The sequence below is a fragment of the Perca fluviatilis genome, chromosome 24 (genome assembly GCF_010015445.1).
Source record: "Perca fluviatilis chromosome 24, GENO_Pfluv_1.0, whole genome shotgun sequence".
Lineage (NCBI taxonomy): Eukaryota > Metazoa > Chordata > Actinopteri > Perciformes > Percidae > Perca > Perca fluviatilis.
In genome coordinates this window covers 11,119,052-11,139,813 of record NC_053135.1, presented here as the reverse complement: position 1 = coordinate 11,139,813, position 20,762 = coordinate 11,119,052, and the positions used below count along the sequence as shown (strand labels likewise).

The 20,762-nt window shown below is 43.2% G+C and overlaps 1 protein-coding gene across 1 annotated transcript; it reads left to right on the top strand.

The window, feature by feature from the left end:
• The first annotated feature begins 568 nt into the window (after positions 1-568).
• LOC120554131 (thymosin beta-12) lies at positions 569-3,102 on the top strand. The gene is made up of 3 exons (XM_039792759.1): positions 569-713; positions 1,885-1,997; positions 2,170-3,102. Exons 2-3 carry the CDS (start codon positions 1,898-1,900, stop codon positions 2,199-2,201), a joined length of 132 nt encoding a protein of 43 aa, XP_039648693.1. The 5' UTR covers positions 569-713; positions 1,885-1,897; the 3' UTR covers positions 2,202-3,102.
• The last annotated feature ends 17,660 nt before the right edge of the window (positions 3,103-20,762 follow it).

The window sequence follows — 20,762 nt, the reverse complement described above, 5'->3', positions numbered from 1 at the left end:
CAAAGACATTTTGATTTGTTGCGGTACGCAGTTATTTGATGCACTTTAGGGCAGCTGCTTGCACATTCACAGTTCTGTACACACACAGTCTTAAAAGATCAAATCTAGTATTTATTTCTTTTTAATTGTACTTCATCTACTCATACACACTGGATTGCCTTCATGTGCTGAGGCATATACTGAGGATGGATGTTACATTGCCACCAGGGGGCGCTCTTTCTATATTAATGTGCAGACAGATACAAGTCATGAGGAGAAATAAGGTGCCATTGAAGTCAACTAGAGTCATTTTCACATCAAGTGCAATTGGACTAATAATACATTTGAAGTAGAACAGCTATAAAGATGGTAAACTGAAGTTCAGGGCTGCCATGTATGATATAAAACAGCGATAACATGAAAGGTCATTGACGTGGCCACAGCAGAGCACAGAAACACAATAAATCCATTTTTATTTTTATTTTTTTTACATTTCTTTCCTGTGGCAGATAATATGAGGCTCCTTTTTAGTTATTTTTTTTTTTTAGTGTTTGGTTTCAGCATGAGGATGGAGGGCTCGTGTCTCTCCAGCAGGGGGAGATACGGAGGATGGGAACTGGTGATGTCAGATGTCATTAGCATATTTCTGACTATATCTAACGCTTGCGCAAAGACGCGCCACTACTGCTGCGACGCACTGACCAGAGACCATCCAGCCATCAGCCAACGCATCGGTAAGCTTCATGCAACAAATAATTTCTATTGTTTGAGCTTTTATTGCCTGCAGCTAGAAGAGAGTAGGATTCATGTGAGGAATGGGATCCAGGCGCAGAGAAACCATGTTGCGCCAAGTGGATGAACCAGGGACAGAATATATACGAGAATACCAGTTTTAAGTGAATGCGGTTTGTATTTTTGTATATTTTTGTATATATATATTTTTTGTATTGAGTAGCGAATAACTCAGCGAATTGTGACAGCACGGCAGGCACGTGTGGCATGTCTTTGTCTCAAGCGCACACATTCACGCATTTCCTTTGTTGCAGTTTGTGGTCGAGCAGTATGGTTCCGTTATTAAAATGATATGATGTTACGCGCTTTATTTAGGCATGAATACGTCTGGTGGGTATATTTTTTGAAGCAGTGGAGTTCAACTTTGGATTTCCAGACTAACGTGACTGTGCACAAAAAAAAAAACGCCAATCTGGGCGGTGGTTCCTTCAGATTGCACCCCAAGGCGAGATGTACGTGACAAGTGAATTGCGGATGGTGCACACCTTCCATGTGGAAAGCCCCTGAGTAGACACTCCTAAATCAATATTTCACCTCCTAGATTACATCCTTATTTTTTTCATTCGATATTTGCACGTGAGCATGCGGTCTCCATCTCTTTTTTTAAATTTTTTTTTTGTTCCCCTCTCCGTCAGCCCAGCATTAGAACTCCTGTTGTTATGTAAATGTCGGATTTGGACTGGCTTCATTGTCTGGAGCAGCCTGTGTGTCCCCTGTGTGCAGTATCCCGGGCTGGCTGTTGGATAACGGGACGGATGGCAGGCAAATCACGCTGGGTAGCTCCGTAGGCGAACAAAGGGAGGCGGACGCACATTAGAGGGGGGGGAAAAAGTAGTCTAAACTGGACAACTGATAGATTCTTTTTTTTTTTCTCTCTCTTCGGGCCACTGAGATTTTAGGCAACGCCCTAAACCTGATCAAAAAGTCAGGGCGGACCACGTTCTCTGGATTTTGCTTGCACATTGTATAACAACCTCATCAATATACATTAGAGAAATGCATGTTGATGTAATCTGTTGGTCTGGCTTACCTGTAGTTTCAGCATTGGTACCAGTCACGTGGTCTCTGTTTTAAAGACTGGGCTTCCTTTTCTTTTTTCTTTTTTTTTTACAGACTACCTGCAACAATGAGCGACAAGCCCGATATCTCAGAGGTGACCAACTTCGACAAGACCAAGCTGAAGAAGACAGAGACGCAGGAGAAGAATCCCCTGCCTACAAAAGAAAGTAAGGCTCAAAATTGTTGGGGAGGGGCATTGCATCACTGCACAACATTTTTCTTGCTTTTCTTCTCTTGACTCTTTCTGTGCTCTTTGCTGACACCTGTGTAAGAAAATGGGGGAGCTTGGCACCGTGTGGTCTTAATTTTAGGAATCTCACATCTCCTTCCCTTCCACAGCCATCGAACAGGAGAAGGCAGAGACGTCGTGAAGACCTCCCGTCATGCACTGTACACCTCCCCGCCCCCCCCCCCATCCCACCCCCCCTACACTGCCCCCCACCCTTCCTCCCGCATTGCCTTGTTTTCAGTCACTTCTTTTTAGCTGTATAACTTTGTAACCGAAATTTATGAAACGACGACAATAACCAAGCTGCGCAGCTTGCGGAGGGATGATGCTTTCGTCAGGCCGGTCGGCCCCGTCCCCTCAACAAATACCACCTTAACCACCTTCTTACTCATCTTCCTGATGATGATGATGATGATGATGAGGATTTGTAAGAAGAGGAGGAGGAGGAGGGGAACAGCAGAAGGTGCACGTCTCTTCTTCAACACCGCCTTGGCACGCAGCAGAGAGGCCTAAGGGACGGGGCGTGGCCTGCGTCCCAGGAAGCCCATCACTGTCTCACACGCCCATCACCCAACTTCCTGTGTGGCTGCTTTTTGCGCCCAAGTTAAGGCGTCAAGCTTTTTTGTTTTTTTGTTTCTTCGTATTCTAATTTTCGGGAAATGCACAACTTTGTTTGTACGCTGGCCAAAAATGTAAATGCCCCAAAAAGTTGATACTGGTGTCTGTCACTTTTTCTTTTTTTTCTTTTGCATGTACACAAGGATTGAAAATGTAATGGATTCCATCTAGATAGGGGAGAAGCTCAAACGGACCTTTTTATTTACGGTAAATGTAACGCCCTTTTTGTCAGAGTGATCGGGATAGCTTTTGTGTTGCAACCTGTCTCTGAATTGTATTGGAGGAGGGGAAAAAATATATACCGGCAATTGATTCCATTTGTTTGCAACAGTAGGCGTTCCAGTAGTCATGTTACTCTGCCACAAACCATTACCAGAAATGGGAAACCGTGAAATGTTGTAATAATAAAAGAATTTGTTACTAAAGATCTGTGATGCCGAGTGCTTCCTCACACATTTTATTTCTTTTTTTACACATAGCTGCACATTTCATCAGTCGTCCTACTCCCTTTTTACTACAGATTTACTTTTGCAAACCTAATATTGTAGCTTCCAGTTAAGACTGCTCGTCTTGGCCTAACCCACCTTTCACACTTAGACTGCAGATGCCGAGCAATCCTTTTAGAATTACGTTAGGGATGAGGCTGTGCACTATTAAAAGGCCTAAATGTCTCAGGCCCTGCAGGGCTTGACCAGCACAGGAGATGAATTTGTATGTGTAGAGAGAGCGATATCATAAAGGTCTTCTCTCAAGAGGTTGTGGTCAGCACACAGCTCATTTTAAAGGGACTATTGCAGAGAAACCAGTCCTGCAATCCAGGAAGTAGACTTTTCCTACTGTGGACCTTTAACCCCAGAATCAGTAAAGATTATTTCTTAGCTATATGCTCTTTTAAAAAAAAAAAAAAAAAAAAACTTTTTATGAAGGACTTATAAAAAGCATTAAAAGGGGAACAAGGTGAATCAGTAATGCTGTGCATGCATGTGTTATCTGGTGTGATTCATTGGTGAGCACTGAGTGGCTTATGGGACAGCGTGCCCTGAACCACAGTACAGTACATCCTTAGCGGGAGATTTACTCAACCCTTCGTCCTAAATTAGCCACCACCTACAAAGCCTTAATGTCATTAGCATGACATCACTGACATGTCCTGCTGCAAACGGCATGCATTAATACCTATATGTAATGGTGCTTTCGCTCAATTGGGATGTGACTGGGTTTAGTCCGCATGAAGGTAGCATTTTGAATGCTAAAGCTATCAGCAAGGATGAAGGGATCACGTGGGCCATGAATCGACAGTTTCAAGCATGTCAGATGCATCCTCGTTGCAGTATTTAACTATTGTAGGTGTGTTTCCTTATCATCATCATCATCGAGCTTACTCGGCTGTTTCTTCCGAGGCCAATTGGTAAGATCGATCTCAGGCCTGGTTATAGTCTGCAACTCTTACGTGTAAGTGGATTGGTGTTAAATCAGGTGCTCTTAATAGGGCATTAATCTGCGTTGAGGTAGGAGGTGGGGAGATGTGGAGGTTAGTGGGGCTAGTGCAGGGAGCCTATAGGCCAAAGCCTCGCAGGTCCTCCCTCAGATGGGATTAGCACGTCACCTCGGCTCCCCTCTGCATGCTGCATGGCTCCGCGCAGGCCTGCACGGCAGCTTCCAGAGAATAAAATAAAGTGACAGAGGATTGAAAGTGGAGCGGCAGATTGGGTGGAGTCACTGTGCAGTGCCTGGTAACCCACGGCAACAGCTGCTGCTGCTGCTGCTGCTGCTGAGTCACTTTCTGGGGTTGGGCGGTGGGATGCTTGTTATCCTCGTGGGGACTGTTCTCTCCCCGGGAAAGCACTTGTCATTAAACCCTCCCTGCTGGCATTTGTCGAATAGTTAAGAGATTATGAACGCAGCACATTCTGCATTTAGACATATTTGACCATCTGTCTCCTGCAGCCTCTCGTCTTTGCAACTGTCCTGATTAACCGAGGGATCGACTGATTGGTTGGTTGATCGATTAATGTTTAGAGAATGCACACGTGCCACAGTGAAAGCTCCACTGTACTGCAGTACTGGGTTCCAATCAAATAAATGAGCGGCCACGTATCGGTAGTACAGCTCATTCGCCAAGTGTCCTCCTCTTATCTGTGGTAAATAGTATCTGCAGGTTGCTTTTCCTCAGAGCCGGCCCACTGAGTCAATTATCTTCCTATCGCTCGCTGGCAGAGACAAACACCGGGTCTGCTGATTTCCATGGCAACTACACACCCAGGAGCTAGATTTGGCATCGCTAGTGACGGGGGGGATGTGTCTTAACACCTGAACATTAGGGTGTCTTTTGGCTGCAGAGATACAAACAGAGAGTATAGGGAACTAAACAGGAAAAACCCTGTTTAAAGCGGCATCTTTGTATCATTATTATGGTTTCCTGTCCAAGCCAGTTCTCTCTAGAGTGGTGTCATTGTTGAGCTCTGGCTATCTCAGCTGTCAGCAGACTGAAAAATAAACCGCACACACAAAATTACCTGCACCCTGCAAATATGCAACATTTGTTCCTTCTCTGCAGCCGCGTGTCAAAGGTTATCGAGTCCAATCGACACATGGCAATGACAAGCATATGTGGTATGAGCAGCCTTGTGTCAAGGCTCGAGGGCCATGTGTATTTTAAGCTCATAGGATGTGACTTCAGAGTGTAATTAAATACAGCTATCGAAGTGCTCGGGGACTCCCGCGCCGGCTTATGGATGACATTTAACCCTAAACTAAGCAAAGGAATGATTTTTAGGTTTTTTTTCCCCCCGATTGTGCTCATAACAGAATAGCATACCATGATTTCTTCATACATACAGGACAATGCGGTTGTATTTTCTTAGGTGGTAGTAGTGCAAAAGAAATCAATTTTAGCAAATCAGTAAGCGTAGAAGCAGTTGTGTATTTTTTTTCCCATCATTGTCCTATGAAAAACCATCTATCTCCAGGACAGCCCTGTCTTTAGTTGTTGCCATAATGCATTTTTTCCTCAATATATTATATATTATATTATAGCCATAAAGGAACACTTAATTCTTTAGTTTATCTAGATCCAAATACATGTATTTCACTGGACAGCGTCAATGAGCTAAATGAACTTAAAACATTAATATTATCTATTAGTCCTGGAAGATGGTTTGCTTTTTTATTTTTTTCTTGATTTCCTTTATTCTTGTCTAATGTGGACCTGTCAGTTATTACGATTAAGGCCAAAGCATAAGTGATATGATGAAACTGAACAGAGGAGTGGGTTTATTCAACAAAGTTCACTGGTTCAATTTATTGGACAATTGTTCAGTTGTCTCATTGGGCCTTTTAAGTACCGGATTACATACATTGTTAATGTTGATCCTCATGCTAAGTACACGACGCATTGATATGTTTTTGGGCAGGCCTCAACATTTTTTTCACCAGTCATGTCCTCTTTGTGCAATGTGTTTACAGATAAGTGCTGTTCTGCATCCGGAGTTAGCCGGGAAGCAGGAACTAACTTTTAATAGCACTTTTTTTTTTTTTTTTCTGAAACAAAGACACACAAAGTCCGGTGAAATAGAGGAGAGCAACAACACACAGCGTGAGCCAACGCTTTCTGGAAGACAGAGCAGACGTGCACTGTTAGCTACAGGAAGCACACAAACAGCTCCAAACCACCTAGATGTCAGTGCTAGCTCTCTTGTTGCATACATGGTAATTACAGCACAACCTGAGGATTGGTAAAATTCGGTTAAACAGTTGTATGACCGCTAATTGCACCATCAAACTGATGCATTAAAAGTACAGCTGGCTTGTTAAGAATCAGTGGGGCAGAGCGCGCGGGGCGTGGTCCTAACGTTGCAGCTGCAGGCTGAGCTTGCCTGTCTATAGCTCGGGTTTGATTATCCCAGACATGCTCTATTAGTCTGGCCCCCCAGATGAGCACCGATCAATGCTCTCTAAATGGTGCTTCATATCGCTTGTAAATGCATTAGCCAAACGCATTGCGCAGAATCGATCCATGTACATCAGAGCAAAGCGCATCCCAGTGTGTCCAATCGACTCATTGTGACTTGATGAGGTGGGCCTCAAAAAGTGTCCACTCGGAGGTGACGACCGACGGCGTGAACAAAGGAGACTTTGAGTGCGACCACACGTGAGCCCATGAACAGATGCGCGTGCGACTCGCCTCCACGCGTGCGCGTGAAGTCACCTCGGTGCGTCCACGAGGTGCGACAACACAGAGAAGCTCTCAGCGGCTGCTGTCCCCGTGGGTTTATACAGAGCGACAGCCTTGACATTTTTTTCTTTCCGAGTGGAGAGGCGGTGGCTGCCATGCCGCAGACGAGACCCTCCCTCCCTCCCTCCCTCGCCTCAGGCACCCTCTCTGCATCTCCTCTTCCTCCTCCTCCTCCTCCTCCTCACAGGAGATGATATTGCTGCTGCAGACACCTGGCACTTTTGGTTTCTCTTTTGCAAAATTAGAGTTAACATCCATTGATAGCAACACATGTGGTGCTTTCTATGTTGTGGTTAGATTTTTTTGTAATAAACTGGAAGATTTGCAGTCCATTTAGAAATACATTTTAAAATTGCAAAGTGCAAAATGCAAAGTAATGCTTGTCAAAAAAACACCCCCTAAAAAAAACACTCATTTCCTGAACCTTAAAACATGACTTTTATCTGTACTTCGCAAAAAAAAGAAGAAAGAAAACTTCCCCTTTTCACATCTCTCAAAATATAAGATTGAGACACACGCTGCTTTGGACGGACTAAAAGGACCAGACATTTATTTACAGAATATTTTGTGAGTTTAAAAAGAAGCTCGGTAGAAGTAAATCAAGTTTGTTTTCTGCTTTATGAAATTGAAACCTGAGAAGAGTGTGTGGCGCCCAAAAAAACTCTCCAAGGCCCAGTAGCTCACTGGAAGAATGTTGATCATGAGCGTTAATTACCCTGGTAGTCCCAGTAGGGAGCTGCTTAATTACTGCCCCCTTGCTAATAACAAGCTTAGTCGTGTCATGTCCTTATTTGGGTTTTCTTCATCATCACGAGAGCAAAGGTTGGGAAACTATCTTCCGCAATTAATTGACCAATCAGTCAATTTTATTTCAAAATTTGTCACATGAAATCATATAACCAGTGATATGTATATATGCCTGGTCCTACCAGACTCTGGGACATTTCATTGGTCCAGAGAGTCTGGCCACTCTCCATTGACAAGTGTTAACTTCCTTGAAGACGGGTACTCTGTTGAAGTTTAAAACTATTGGATCTGCCCAGAGCCACTCTGGATCTGCCGTAACCAATCGCTAACGTTTGGTCGTGACGTGGGCTTAGCATCGGTAGCGTTCGCCTAAGTCAACTCCTTCACCACGAACGGAGCGAGCTGGAAAATCTAACTTTTCCCGAACCCCCTGTGGGGGAGGAGGGCCACAACATCATGGCCACCGACAAAAGTCAGCAAAGATTGTTCTTGCTCGGGCTTTAACTTCTGGATATTCGGAAGCGTTGCCACAACGGACCGAATGGCTTCGCTCGCATCTTTCTCCGCCGCCATGACGGAACTACAACTCAAACTAGCGCACGACCTCAACGTCATCGTTCCCGGCCACTCCCTCTGTTCGCTTATTGGACCGCCAAAGATTTGTCCGGAGAAAACCCAAGAATATACCGCAAAACCTAGACGGAGTGCTGAAGGAAAAAGAAAATTGAGCGGAAGTAAGTAGGAGGGCGGAGCCAGGCTAATGTTAATCCCATCAGCTCCTTCAGCTTGTGCATGATTCATCATTAAGCAGAGATGTGGCCGTCAGATAGACGCACAGATAAAGAGTCCGGCAAAGTATTGGCGAAAGTACACCACAGCTCCCGACGTCCCGCTGGAAACCAATGCAGGCACTGAGGCTCGCCGTCCGACGCCTGCACACTGGCCGGCAGGATGCCCAGCAGAGAAGTCGCATTCAGCGTTCACTTCCTCCACGCTTGCCTCGGTGCCCACCTCTGATGTAGAGATGGAGATGGACGCGGAGATGGTTTAGCTTGTCCGCTTATTTCGAAAAATTGTAGCCATAGGTCGTGGCTGATAGCCATCCTTACCTTTTTCGTCTGCGTTTACTCTGATGTTTACATGTGAAAACCTTCCAGCGGCCAGGCTAGCAGAGTCAGCAGGAGACTGGCGGGTTGATTTCCCGATCCTGATGAGCGACTCCTAGTCATGAGATGGCTGCAGAGATAGTCACGCTAGCTTGAGCTTATCTTCTCCATCTTTTCCACTGTGTTTACTCTGTTTACATTTGAAAACTTGGCCGGCCAGCTGGCTAGCTGAGCAGGCCAGAGCCCGGCAAGTTGATATCCCGATCCTTCTGAGGGACTTATAGCCATATGCCATCACCGTCCAACGTCAGCCACATGAAGCACAACTGATATTTGTAAAATAGACAATTCAGCTTAAATCTTGTCAAGCTGACAGGGAGGCAACTGGAGAGTTTCCGTGCCTTCCAGAACATGAAGATACATTCAAACTCTTACCTTCGGACTGAAAGAATGCGATACACAGATATACACAGACACAAGGCGGATGTTCCTGATGTGCGGGCACCTTTGTTTTGCCTGTTGCCACACCCGGATAGGTTGTGAAAAACTGATGAATGGATGGATATTTCAAAATATGCTCATATGTGCCTCAGCTTGCAGTATCTGTGAATCAGACTGATTTATTATCATGTTCTTCTCTATAATGTTCTTGACGCTTCTGTCCTGCATATGCAGGTGAAATACCCAAGGACACCTTTAAAACCCAGTGTTTGTGTTCCCACAAACGCTGATTGATGATTCTGTTTTGGACATTGTCCTGACTTGAGCATGTGCTTGATAAAATTGCTCTTTAATCATGCTGTGATTAAGAGAAGTCGCTGGCTGTTTGCCTCATGCAGATGCTTGCAAAATAAACCAGGAATGAACGGTGTCTCTCAGTGGACGTTTCTTGTGTCACAACTTCTCTGTTCTTCTCTTCACATGTAAAAGGATGTAATATGTGCTTGTTGCCATCTATCAGCTCATTATCTTTGTTTTGAGCGCCCCAGGGTTAATGACATGCTCATGCTGCTCGAGATAGCATTCGAGACCGCCTATAGCATGCTGCTCCTCATGTCATTTCCTCTCTTCGGGGCTTCAGCAAAGCATCCTCATGGTGTTACATCATATGGCGTATGTCACATGAGACTTGCTGAAACAATGTTGCTCAAGGGCTTTATTGCGCAACCCGTCGCCGGGGTCTGAAATGCACACAGGACACAATCACCATTAGCTTTAACGAGTGTCACGTGGTGTGAGTTGCACACGCACATACTCAGAGAGTTGTATTACTGTAAATATTGTTTTTATCTCACACGCAGTTTTGTCAACACCGCACCCATAATCCACTTAACCTCACGTCTCATAGTTGTTTGACACAGTGTTTATTTTCTATTTCCCGTTGGCGAGGTCCGTCCAGCGGCGATAACGACAGTGAGTCACAGTGGGCCAAGGTCTGCTCCAAGCTGTGTCAGCAATAACAAAGCCGCACACTTACTTACAGGGCAAGGTAAGACAACAAGGAAGCTGGACTCCTGCCACCGTCCAAGAGGTTGGGAGCATGCACAAAGCAAAGTCCCTGTAATTATCAACATTATCAATGAAGTATATTCCCAAAATCTAGAGAATATGCTGTTTGGTTATCTGAAATTCCATTAGAGAAAATATATTGATGGGAAAAAAATTGCAAAAAGAATGTGACACACATAAGCTAATGATGAGTGATATAGTTTAACCCAAAAACAACGTCGGCTGTGCTAATCTGGTATACAAGATACCATCTCCCACTTAAATCCTTGTTTAAGTGGGAGATGTGGTCTTAAATGTTATTTGTTTAATCATATAAACGTGTAAAAATGACAAGAGCCATGCTAGCTGTTTCCCTTTTTCAAATCTTTATGTAAGGCTAAGCTAACTGTCTCTGAGCTATAGCTTCAAAATTATACGTTTGTCTACTTCATATTAAGTAGACAAAAAAATAGGATGCTTTAAAGGAATATTTTGAAATTGTGATAATATGCAGGTTAACACCACTCTCATGTCTGTGCACTAAATATGAAGCTACACATCCAGCATTTAGTTAGCTTAGCTTAGCATAAATACTGTAAGTAGGGGGGAAACAGCTAGCTTGGTTCTGTCCAGCAGCTCTAAACCTAACTAATTAACACATTATATCATGTTTGGAGTCCTGTTGTTACTATACTAAGCGTGAGCTAGCGGTTTTTATGCTAAGCTAAGCTAACCATCTCATAGCTATAGCTTCATATTTAGTTTACAGACATGAAAGTGGTGTCAATTTTCTCATCTAACGCTCAGCAAGAACGCAAATGAGCGTATTTCCCCCCCAAAAAAATTTCGATTTATTTATAAGATAGCAACTTCATGTGTTGTTTTTCATCAGGGTCACGGTTAACCTCTGTTTTAGCACAGAAAGGGCTCTTTTTTCAGTGAAGACAGGCATGGTTACAAATATTTGGGTTCAAAGATGGACTGAAATGTGGCATGTCTGAGCTGAATGCATTATGAACCCTTAACAATGCACAGTATGTCGGGAAAAAGAAAGGCGACTCTGTGGTGTGCTGTGCTGAGAATAATTATACAACATAAAGCATCCCACACACACTTACATACACCTGCATTCACGCCCACAGTCCCAAACACTCATGAATGCCAAGAGATTTTAAAACCCAGAGACCCGATTTTCCACCTCGTTAGTGGAAAAGTTTCGCCTCATCCTGAGATGCATTAAAGATTTAACGTCTGAGAACAGGACGCTGGGGGTGTGCGCATAGAAATATAACGATCACATTGATCTCGTGGCTTATTTTGCCACTGCAACGTCTGCAAGTTGGATATCCATGAAGGCATTTTGCTATGTTTTTGGAAGCAAACCCCCACCCCAAAAAAAAATCAATCGGTTTTACTTTTTTCTCTTGTCAAACAATAGCCGAGCCGAAATTCCTGGGTGTGTATTTTGTTGAGCTCGAGGTCAGCTGCAGCCTTTGCTGTCAACAATCCGGGACACAGCCAAGGACATTAACACAGACGTGCCCAGCGCTAAACCTTAATTTACCAGTCTCTCCAGGCATCCGAGGAATTCTGGACCACATGTTGTTTTGTCTAAAGGAAGTGAATACTCTCATTGAGAACTTTTATTTTGGAAAAACACAAATGTTATCGCAATGAAAAGGGATGTTGGACAATGACACAATATGCAAAAAACAAACAAACAAGGAGATATTACTAAATGGCTTTTTGAAACTGAAAAAAACCAATGTCCATGCCTTGAGCCCTCTGTGAGGAAGCTGCAGGTTGGATCGCTGAGCCTGACCTTTGACCTCGCTGTGGTTGGCAGCAATTGAATCCAATTTCCCAGCAGGGATCAACTGACTGAGAGTTGTTATCGTCGCAGTATTTTGCTAAATTGATTTGGAGTCTCAGCCGCCGAACCCGCACTCAGTCTGGATGTTTTTTTTTTTTCAGATTTGGTTTTTATCCAGTCTGATGCTGCCAAAGGTCGTGGTGAGTTGAATCCAAACCCGCAGCATTGCAAGTTCAATTCTTCTTGTCTTAGTCCGCTTCAGGATCCTCCAGGCTTTTTTTACCCCACGTAGAGGAATGAGCCTCAGTCGCCGCCAAAATCTGCTCGGCTTCGTCGGCCTCCTGAATGTCCCAGCATGCCTTTCCAGCTTTTTAGAAAGAAAAAAAAAAAAAAAATGAATAAGGCCTTTTGTGTGCTTGCTCTGTCCAAAAAAGGGAAGTCTGGCTGCACTTTACTTCCTCTCACTATATCAGTAATTACTGTAGTTGCTGCTTTTGTTGGCAAAGTTTCCGAATTAGTTTGTATGATAAAGAAAATTAAATTAAAAATAAGAGTTTCACCTCCATTGTTATTAAAAATGCCAAACGGATGTATAATCTTTAACAACTTTTTTTCAGTCACTTAATACAATCATTAACTGTTCCATCATGTGTGGCTCAAGTCAGAGCGGTCTATATATTGTCTCCATGGCAACAGACATGCAACCTCGCCATGGATACGTGGCTGAAAATGATGTGGCTGTTTGATACTGCTAAACGCTAAAAATATCTCATGTCATGTTTTCATCTAGAGAGGATCGATGCTCCCCTCATTAGGGATGAATATGCCAATGTGGAAGATGCTTTCACTTTGAATTGAAACTGTTTGTTAAGTCTAGATTAGCAGTGGGAAAGTGTTGTTGTGCCATGGTGCATGTTTTAGATCAGCTATCTATTGATTTAATCAAATTGCAAAAGAGATGACTTAACTGTCACCAATGATTGAAAAGCAAACAAACTTCCCAGACTGTGACTCACTGATTGTGTGAGCAATTTAGGTCAACAGCCAATCAATAAAGATATCGAGACCTAAATAACAGTCAGTGACTGTTATCAAGGCTGTTAATCCTGGGGGATTCAAATAGTGTTTGTGTACGTGAGTCAGCAGATGAATATGTCTTAATAAGAAACCGGCTTCAGTTTCTAATATTGGAAGAGGTTTGTGTAAAGAAAGCAGCTCTAAAGGCCTCTGTCCCCACTGGAGTGATAATTCTGTTGTGGATGCACGAGGAAGTCAAGGAGCTGATTGCTCTTCCTGTTTTTGGGTGCAAGACTTTGGCTCAGCTGCGCTCCGTTCTGCCAAGTTTCCTCCATCTGAGTATCAAAGGTGAAACCGCGTTGTTATGAGGTCCGCATTAATGAATTATGGAGGTTTGTGGGCAGCACATTTGTTTATAACAGTAGATAGTTCCCATGAAAACAAGCCAAAGGGACATAATGTGAAGAGGTTACACACGAAGAGAGGAGTGATGAGGATCCATGCGTTTGCAGACAGACGCTGATGTGTGAAGAGCACGCGCTAATGCTGCTTGTACTTGTAATTCCCCCCAAACGTTCAGTTTCAGGATTTGAGCCGTTGCTGGGTGAATAGAATCCCAGATGCCTGAGTGCCCCTCCGTCTTTGCAGGGGGAAACAGCCGGTCCCTGTGTCTTTTTGTCCGTTGAGGCCCCCTCCCTACATAAAGGCTTTAGTCAGACGTGTGCCTACATTCCCTCGCCCCCCCCCACCTCCACCATGCCAATCCAAGTTCGACTGGACCCCTGCCCAGATGAGCACCGACTCACCCTCTTTGTCTGCAGATCTGGCACATGACCTGCTCTCACAACTGGCACCGTGGGCCGAGCTCCAAACGCCACCCATGCCCCTATTGTTCCCCATGCCCCATTTTGGCCCCCAAAAAAACTCACTGCACCCCAGCGTAGGCACGCCGCCAAGACGGGCACAACAATAATGGCGTCAGTGCTCATGTGTTATGAGTGTTAAGTAACGGCTTTATTGGAGCGGGCCTCGGTGGGCACGTTTTGGCATTGTTGTTGTTTGGATTATCTCTCAAATTTTCTTTTGATTAGAATATCTTGACAGCAGCAAGACCCACAATTAAATACTCACCGTGTCTTTATTACCTTTCTTTTTTTGCGCTAAAGTACGGCATATGTACTGTATAGCTACGTTAAAGCTGTGTTTTTAAGAGTAGAGATCTGCAGTTTGGTGAATGCAAAATAGGGCACCACATAACCAAAACCAAAACCTCTTGATCAAAAAAAAAAGCCCCTAAATATCCCACCATCCATCCATCCATCTACCAACCACCTTTTACTGTACAACAAACAACAAGACCTGTTGCCTCGCTGAAATGTCTGAAATGGTGCAACGCCATGACAGAAGCTCGTCTCGCCTCACCAGCAACAGCTGATTTGTGTCATTATAGGCAGCAAGTGTTCAATAAAAAAAAAAAAACTGCTAGACCACATCAGAGAAGAAGTGAAAAACCCACATACAGGCCTCATCTTCAGACATTGCTCTCACGAGAATGTAAATGTTTAGATTGGCACGGGGGAAACCAAGGTTTTATCCCATCTGTTACACAATTCCGATGCACTTTTTGGAACGCGCTGGATGTGGGCGGGAATAACTGATGTGACAGAGGAGGGAATGTCAGCTGTGAATTTGAGCGCCCCGCCATCCCGGAAAAACTAAATCTATGATGAACAAGATGGTTGGATGGTATTTCCCCTAAAGGCTGCTTTAAGGCCTCCAGAAAAAAATTAATTCTTTTTTAAGTATTTCACTCTAATAAAAAGCAGCTGGATGAAGCCTAAAGTGCTGTGAGTGTGAGGATGTGTAAAATGAAACTCCTGCAGCCAAAATATTCACCAGCGAGAGCAAACAGAGTAAATCCCTCCTCAATCTCCCTCTGGTTTCGATTTGATTAAGAAGGAGTATTTCTCCACGTTGACGCTTGTTATGAACATTATCTGGCCCTCGGCTCCGATGAGAGAAAGTTGAGACTAAACAGCAGAGGAATAACAGGAGGAACAGAACCCTTTACTCTCCTGCTTCATCCACCCTCCCCCAGCTTCTCCTTCTCATAGGTCAGAGTGGGGTTACTTCCCAGATACAGGCCCACCCTCGATCTCTCTCTTTCTATAACAAATATTCCCAAACATAAGAGCACTCAAAGCCCGAGGAGCCATGCAACTCATATAGCTACAGTCAGGGGCATCGGACTGGGAGGGGGTGGGGGGGGGGGGGGTAGGGGGTGAGTATACAGGGACGTCATGTGAGGAAGGCCCAAAGAGATGCTAGAATGAATAGCTGTGGATGCGGGGAGGGGCCCATAGAGAATGCCTTTGTACAGGGTCCAGAATCTTGTGCTACGCCCCTGGCTACAAACTGTTGACAGTGTATTTGAGGAGTGATATGTAGTCTTTTTTTTTTTTTTTTGTGGGGGGGGGGAAGGAAGGGGGGGGGGGGGGGGGGTTTTGGTTTTTTTTGGGGGGAAAAAAAAAAAAAAAAAAAACAAAAATTGACAAAAGTAAAAAGGGTCTTTAAGTCAGTGAGAAACAGACAGCTTTTTAACATCACATTTACATTCCACCGAGCTAACTAAGGGTGATGAGATTAGATAGCGGTCAAGTCAAACCTCAAGTTTCCCCACAATGCGACCTCTATCGGCTCTTTAGCATCTGATATGGAAACAATAGGCTAATGTTAGCGACTGCCTGGCAGCCTCTCACATTCCTGCATCCACCAGACAGATCAGCTTGTGGACAACCTGAAGCCATTAGAAGCTAATCAATTAGCACGGTGACGGGAAGAGCGCCGCTAAATTGATTCTGTCTTTTGCACATTTATGTCATGTCAGGGCTCGGCAGAGGGAGCGCCTGGCAGCCAGAGGGGTGAAATGTTTTAGTTGGATTGTAAGGCCGGGCTCGGTGCCGATAAATAGGACAACTGGTGCTTCTAGCTACAGTAAGACTGCATGTCGGGAAGCTCTCTGCAAAGCAGACGGCTTACTTTTTTTTTCTCATTACTTTCAATAGAAAGGACATGCTGATGCGTGTTCCTGACAGCAGCAAGAGCTTAGGATGCTTTTATGGCTAAGAAGATTTTAACGGTTAGCTTAAGAGCATAATGTTCAAAGTTTTTTATGTAAATTGACTCATTGGCAGCTAAACATTGCTTTAAAGCTATATATTTCGTCTCATTGCAATCCAGAATGTGTTGTATTTTAATAACTAGTGCCGATTGCGTGGCCTCACCAGTGGTGGAGTGTAAATAAGTACATTTACTCAAGTACTGTACTTAAGTACGCATTTCAGGTATTTTTTACTCCATTGCATTGATCTGACATCTTTGTTTACTAGTTACTTTACAAATTAAGATTTTTGCACCCAAAACACAGTTTATAAATATACAATGTTTTATTATAAATTAAACTACCCGACAATATATAGGCCTACAAGTCTGAAGGCTGAAATGATTAGCCGATGAAACACGTAATTGATTGACAGAACTGTTTGGATGGTTTCCAGTTTCTAAATTGGGAGGATTTTTCTGCATTGAGTACTTTTACTTTTAATACGTTAAGTACATTTTCCTAATGATACTTTACATACTTTTGCTTAAGTAACATTTTCAATGCAGGACTTTTATTTGTAACAGAGTATTTTTTTACAGTGTGGTTTTAGTACTTTTACTTAAGTAAAGGATCTGAATACTTCTTCCACCGCTGCACTCGACACTGGCGCTTCCTTGGGTCCCGAGCTAGCAATTTTCACCTGTTCCACCTGTTCCGCCAGTCTTTATGCTAAGCTAACTGTCTCCTGGCTGTAGCTTCATATTCAGCACGTCAAACCCTTCTAAACTACAAGGAGACTTCTAAATGTCATTAGCTAGTAACTGTCACTTCATCTGTTGGAGCCAAAGTCTTTGTATGTCCTTATCTCTGTTTTAAAGTAATTAACAACAAATGAAAGTACTGAAACCCCACTGTTAGATCTGTTCATTGACTCTGATATCGCATATCCTAATATATATATAGATATCTATATCTATATATATATATATATATATATATATATATATATATATATATATATATATATAATAATAATAGGGAGTTTTTCCTCGCCACTGTCGCACTGCTTGCTCTTGGGGGAATTATTAGAATTGTTGGGGCTTTGTAAATTATAGAGTGTGGTCTAGACCTACTCTATCTGTAAAGTGTCTCGAGATAAGTCTTGTTATGATTTGATACTATAAATAAAATTGAATTGAATTGTATAGCTTAACACACCATTTTAAAACCTGTCACAAAGCAAATGTTCCATCTTAACACAAACTGGTCAGGTGCGTTTCAAGTCGTGGCACAGTATATGTGCTGCTTTGTGATAGGGATTGAACACCTTGCAAATACAGTACCTTCACTGTTATACATTCATCTCATTTAGCAGGTTGCAGCACTAATGCATTTGACTGAAGGTTGTAATTTGTAACATAAAGTAGCTGCACATGAGTGGGAGTGGACGAAGCCCAGAGGAATTGAAAACGCGTTGTTAAAGTGTAAGAAATAAAGGTCACATGAAAGAGGATCTCGCAGACAAGAAGAGAGCAACCTGTTTTCATGGGAACCGAAGCAGCGGCGGGGATGTCGTGTTGTGTTTATTGGGCCTTGGGGGGGGGGGCATTGTCTAAACCACTGTGTAGACTTCCTCTTAATGTTAAAAGCTGCTGTGTGATCTGGTTTTATTCCTCAAGCTCCTTTCAAACCTGCCAAAAGTATTAGTAGTAGTAGTCTATGCTGTCCAGTGACAAGTTTTTTTTTTTTTTTTTTTTTTTTTTTTTTCATTCCTGAAAGAAATATGTGTTTATGTTCCCAATCAACAGCGAGTTCCCCTCTGTTATGAAAATGTTGATCCAGGATTACAGCTCATCTCTGTCAGGCCGTATCAGCGGCCACCGGCAGTCATTTTTAATAAACATACAAAGGAAGCAGCGGAGAATTAACTTCACCGCATGAAGAACAGATTGCAGACTTAAATAAGACTCTCCTCCATTTATCAACACTGCGTTGTCATGGAAATGCTCGCCGGGGCCCAAAAGTGAGCAGATGGCTTGAGAAAAATCGATGGCTGCGACTCAAACTAGCTGATTCGCTGATTTGCTTCAGACCCAAGGGGGAGAGTGTTAGGACTCGCTGGCAGCTTGTGTTTCACTGGTCGTGTGTGTGTGTGTGTGTGTGTGTGTATGTATGTGTGTGTGTGTGTGTGTGTGTGTGTTTGCAGTGTAAGATGGGGACAAACACGCACAGAACTGCCACTATCACCCACGTACCCAGTGCAAAGGGTTTATTGTCTTTTGGCTCTAACAAGTCAGAAATTCCGACAAGTTTAAAATTGCTATTATTTAAAGATGGAAAAGAGGTGAAACTTACTGAGCAGTTTCAAGCTGAAATTCAAACTGAAATTAAATGTCACAGTAGGAATCAGTGTATATATATATATATATATATATATATATATATATATATATATATATAAATTATAAATAGGAATTTCAATTGTATTTGTAATATTCCAATGCCCACAAAATACAGTTAACCAACTCGGCAAGCTTAGAGACTGTTTTCCGAAAATATAAGCGTTTTATTCTCTTTTGAAAATTTGAAAAATATGCACAATAGCTGCAATATCATTGTAAATTATATTTAAATTCCAGTTTGACTTTAATGTTAAAGATTCAATAAGAGCATCAGAACTTCTGGTGACCTGGAAATGGAAATCAATCAAGCAAATCCACTATCTTCTTCTGAAATTGTTTAACAATAAAAAAAGAATAAGCATTTTTACATCTGTGCTCTTATGCAATCTTATATAATCTCTCAATTTGATCACTAATACTGTCACCATCAATCACTCATATTTTCCTTGAAGCACTGTCGGACTTTTATTTTGAAATCTGCTGCACAAATAAAGATTAATGTCATTGTTTTTCTTTGTTTATTGTATTAATATCAATAGTGCTGACAGACGGCAGTCTGTCCTATGATGCAACTTTCCAATATTACCCATAATCCACCGGGATCCAGTCCGTTGTCTTATATACAGTAGAAGCAGCAAATCAGACCTCGCCTTATGTAATCCCTGCATTCATTTAGCAGCACAGTGAAGGCAGATAAATAGTGGAGGAGTGGTTTGCATGTAGGCACACACACACACACACACACACACACACACACACACACACACACACACACACACACACACACACACACACACACACACACACACACACACACACACACACACAAACACCCATCATTTCATCGATCTTGAACTAGACTGCCATTGTCCCTCAGGACACATTTTTCTCTTTCTTTGTCTGTCAGCCTTTCAGCCCCTTTACACTCCCTCTCGCTCTCTCTCTCTCCTCTCTCTCTCTCTCTCTCACTCACACACACACACACACACACACACACACACACACACACACACACACACACACACACACACACACACACACACACACACACACACACACACACACACACACACACACAGTCCACTAAGACCATCCATAATTGCAAACATTCCTCCTCCCCGAGCCAACATCTCCTGTTGTGCATTCCTCAGACATTAGACCGAGCCACAGCAGCAGCAGATAGGAATTACTGTTACCACTTCTGTTTCCATTAATGCCATCACAGAAATGGTATGTGAATTAAAAGTGACGTATACATCTCTGGATGTTTGGGATGCTATGAATGAAGATTGTGTTTTTTTTTTAACTCTGTGAGGCACTAGGCATGTGCAGTATGATACAATGCAATACATAGGTGGAAAGTAACACCTTTATTGTGTGTGTTTTTATAGATTATTCTGGTCACAGTGAATGTGAAGCCATTTTTTCAGCATGCTACTAATTTCTGAATATGTTTACATGCTATTAACAGAGAGGCCTTTTTTTCTAGTTGTGTGTCCAGTCTTACACATTCAACTTAACTCTGGAAATTAACCCAGTCCTGATGAAACCACGGCAGGAAGTAGCCTTTAAAACTACAATATGCAACGTTGTATCTTGAGATAGGAAGGGAACTGTCATTCCTGCCTTTGTGCTCTTCAGTTGATAATGCTCCCCAGCAGTCGTATACATCTTTTAGGTTTTAACAGTAACGTTGGTCCTGTGGAGAGAAAGTTTCATCTTTGTGGCAGCTGAAGTGACTCACCCCTCCAAACCAATCACCCACTTCCCCTCCTACTCCCCCCCCCCTCAGCTCCTTTCTGCCAGTTGTCCTTTTCTCTCTCTCACTGTACATTATTAACAGACCCATGGCGGGAAAAGCCAGCCGCGCCATTGTAAGATTGGGGGGGGGGCGCCGTTGGCTGCGGACAACAGCCGACCAATGAGAGGGACCCCCTACTGCGACAGCTGTCGTGCTGTTTCACTGATCTGTGGGCATTCCTGCTCATTAGCAGCCTTTGTTGTTCACCCTGTGTATGTGTGTGTGTGTGTGTGCGTGTGCGCACATACATGGGTGATGAATTGACTGTGGCAGGTAAAGAGGAAGAGAATGAATATGCATGAGGCTGCAAGAAAATATGTGTGAGTGCATCTTTGTGAGTGAAAACAAGACGGCTGTTTGTGCACAGCAGGTGC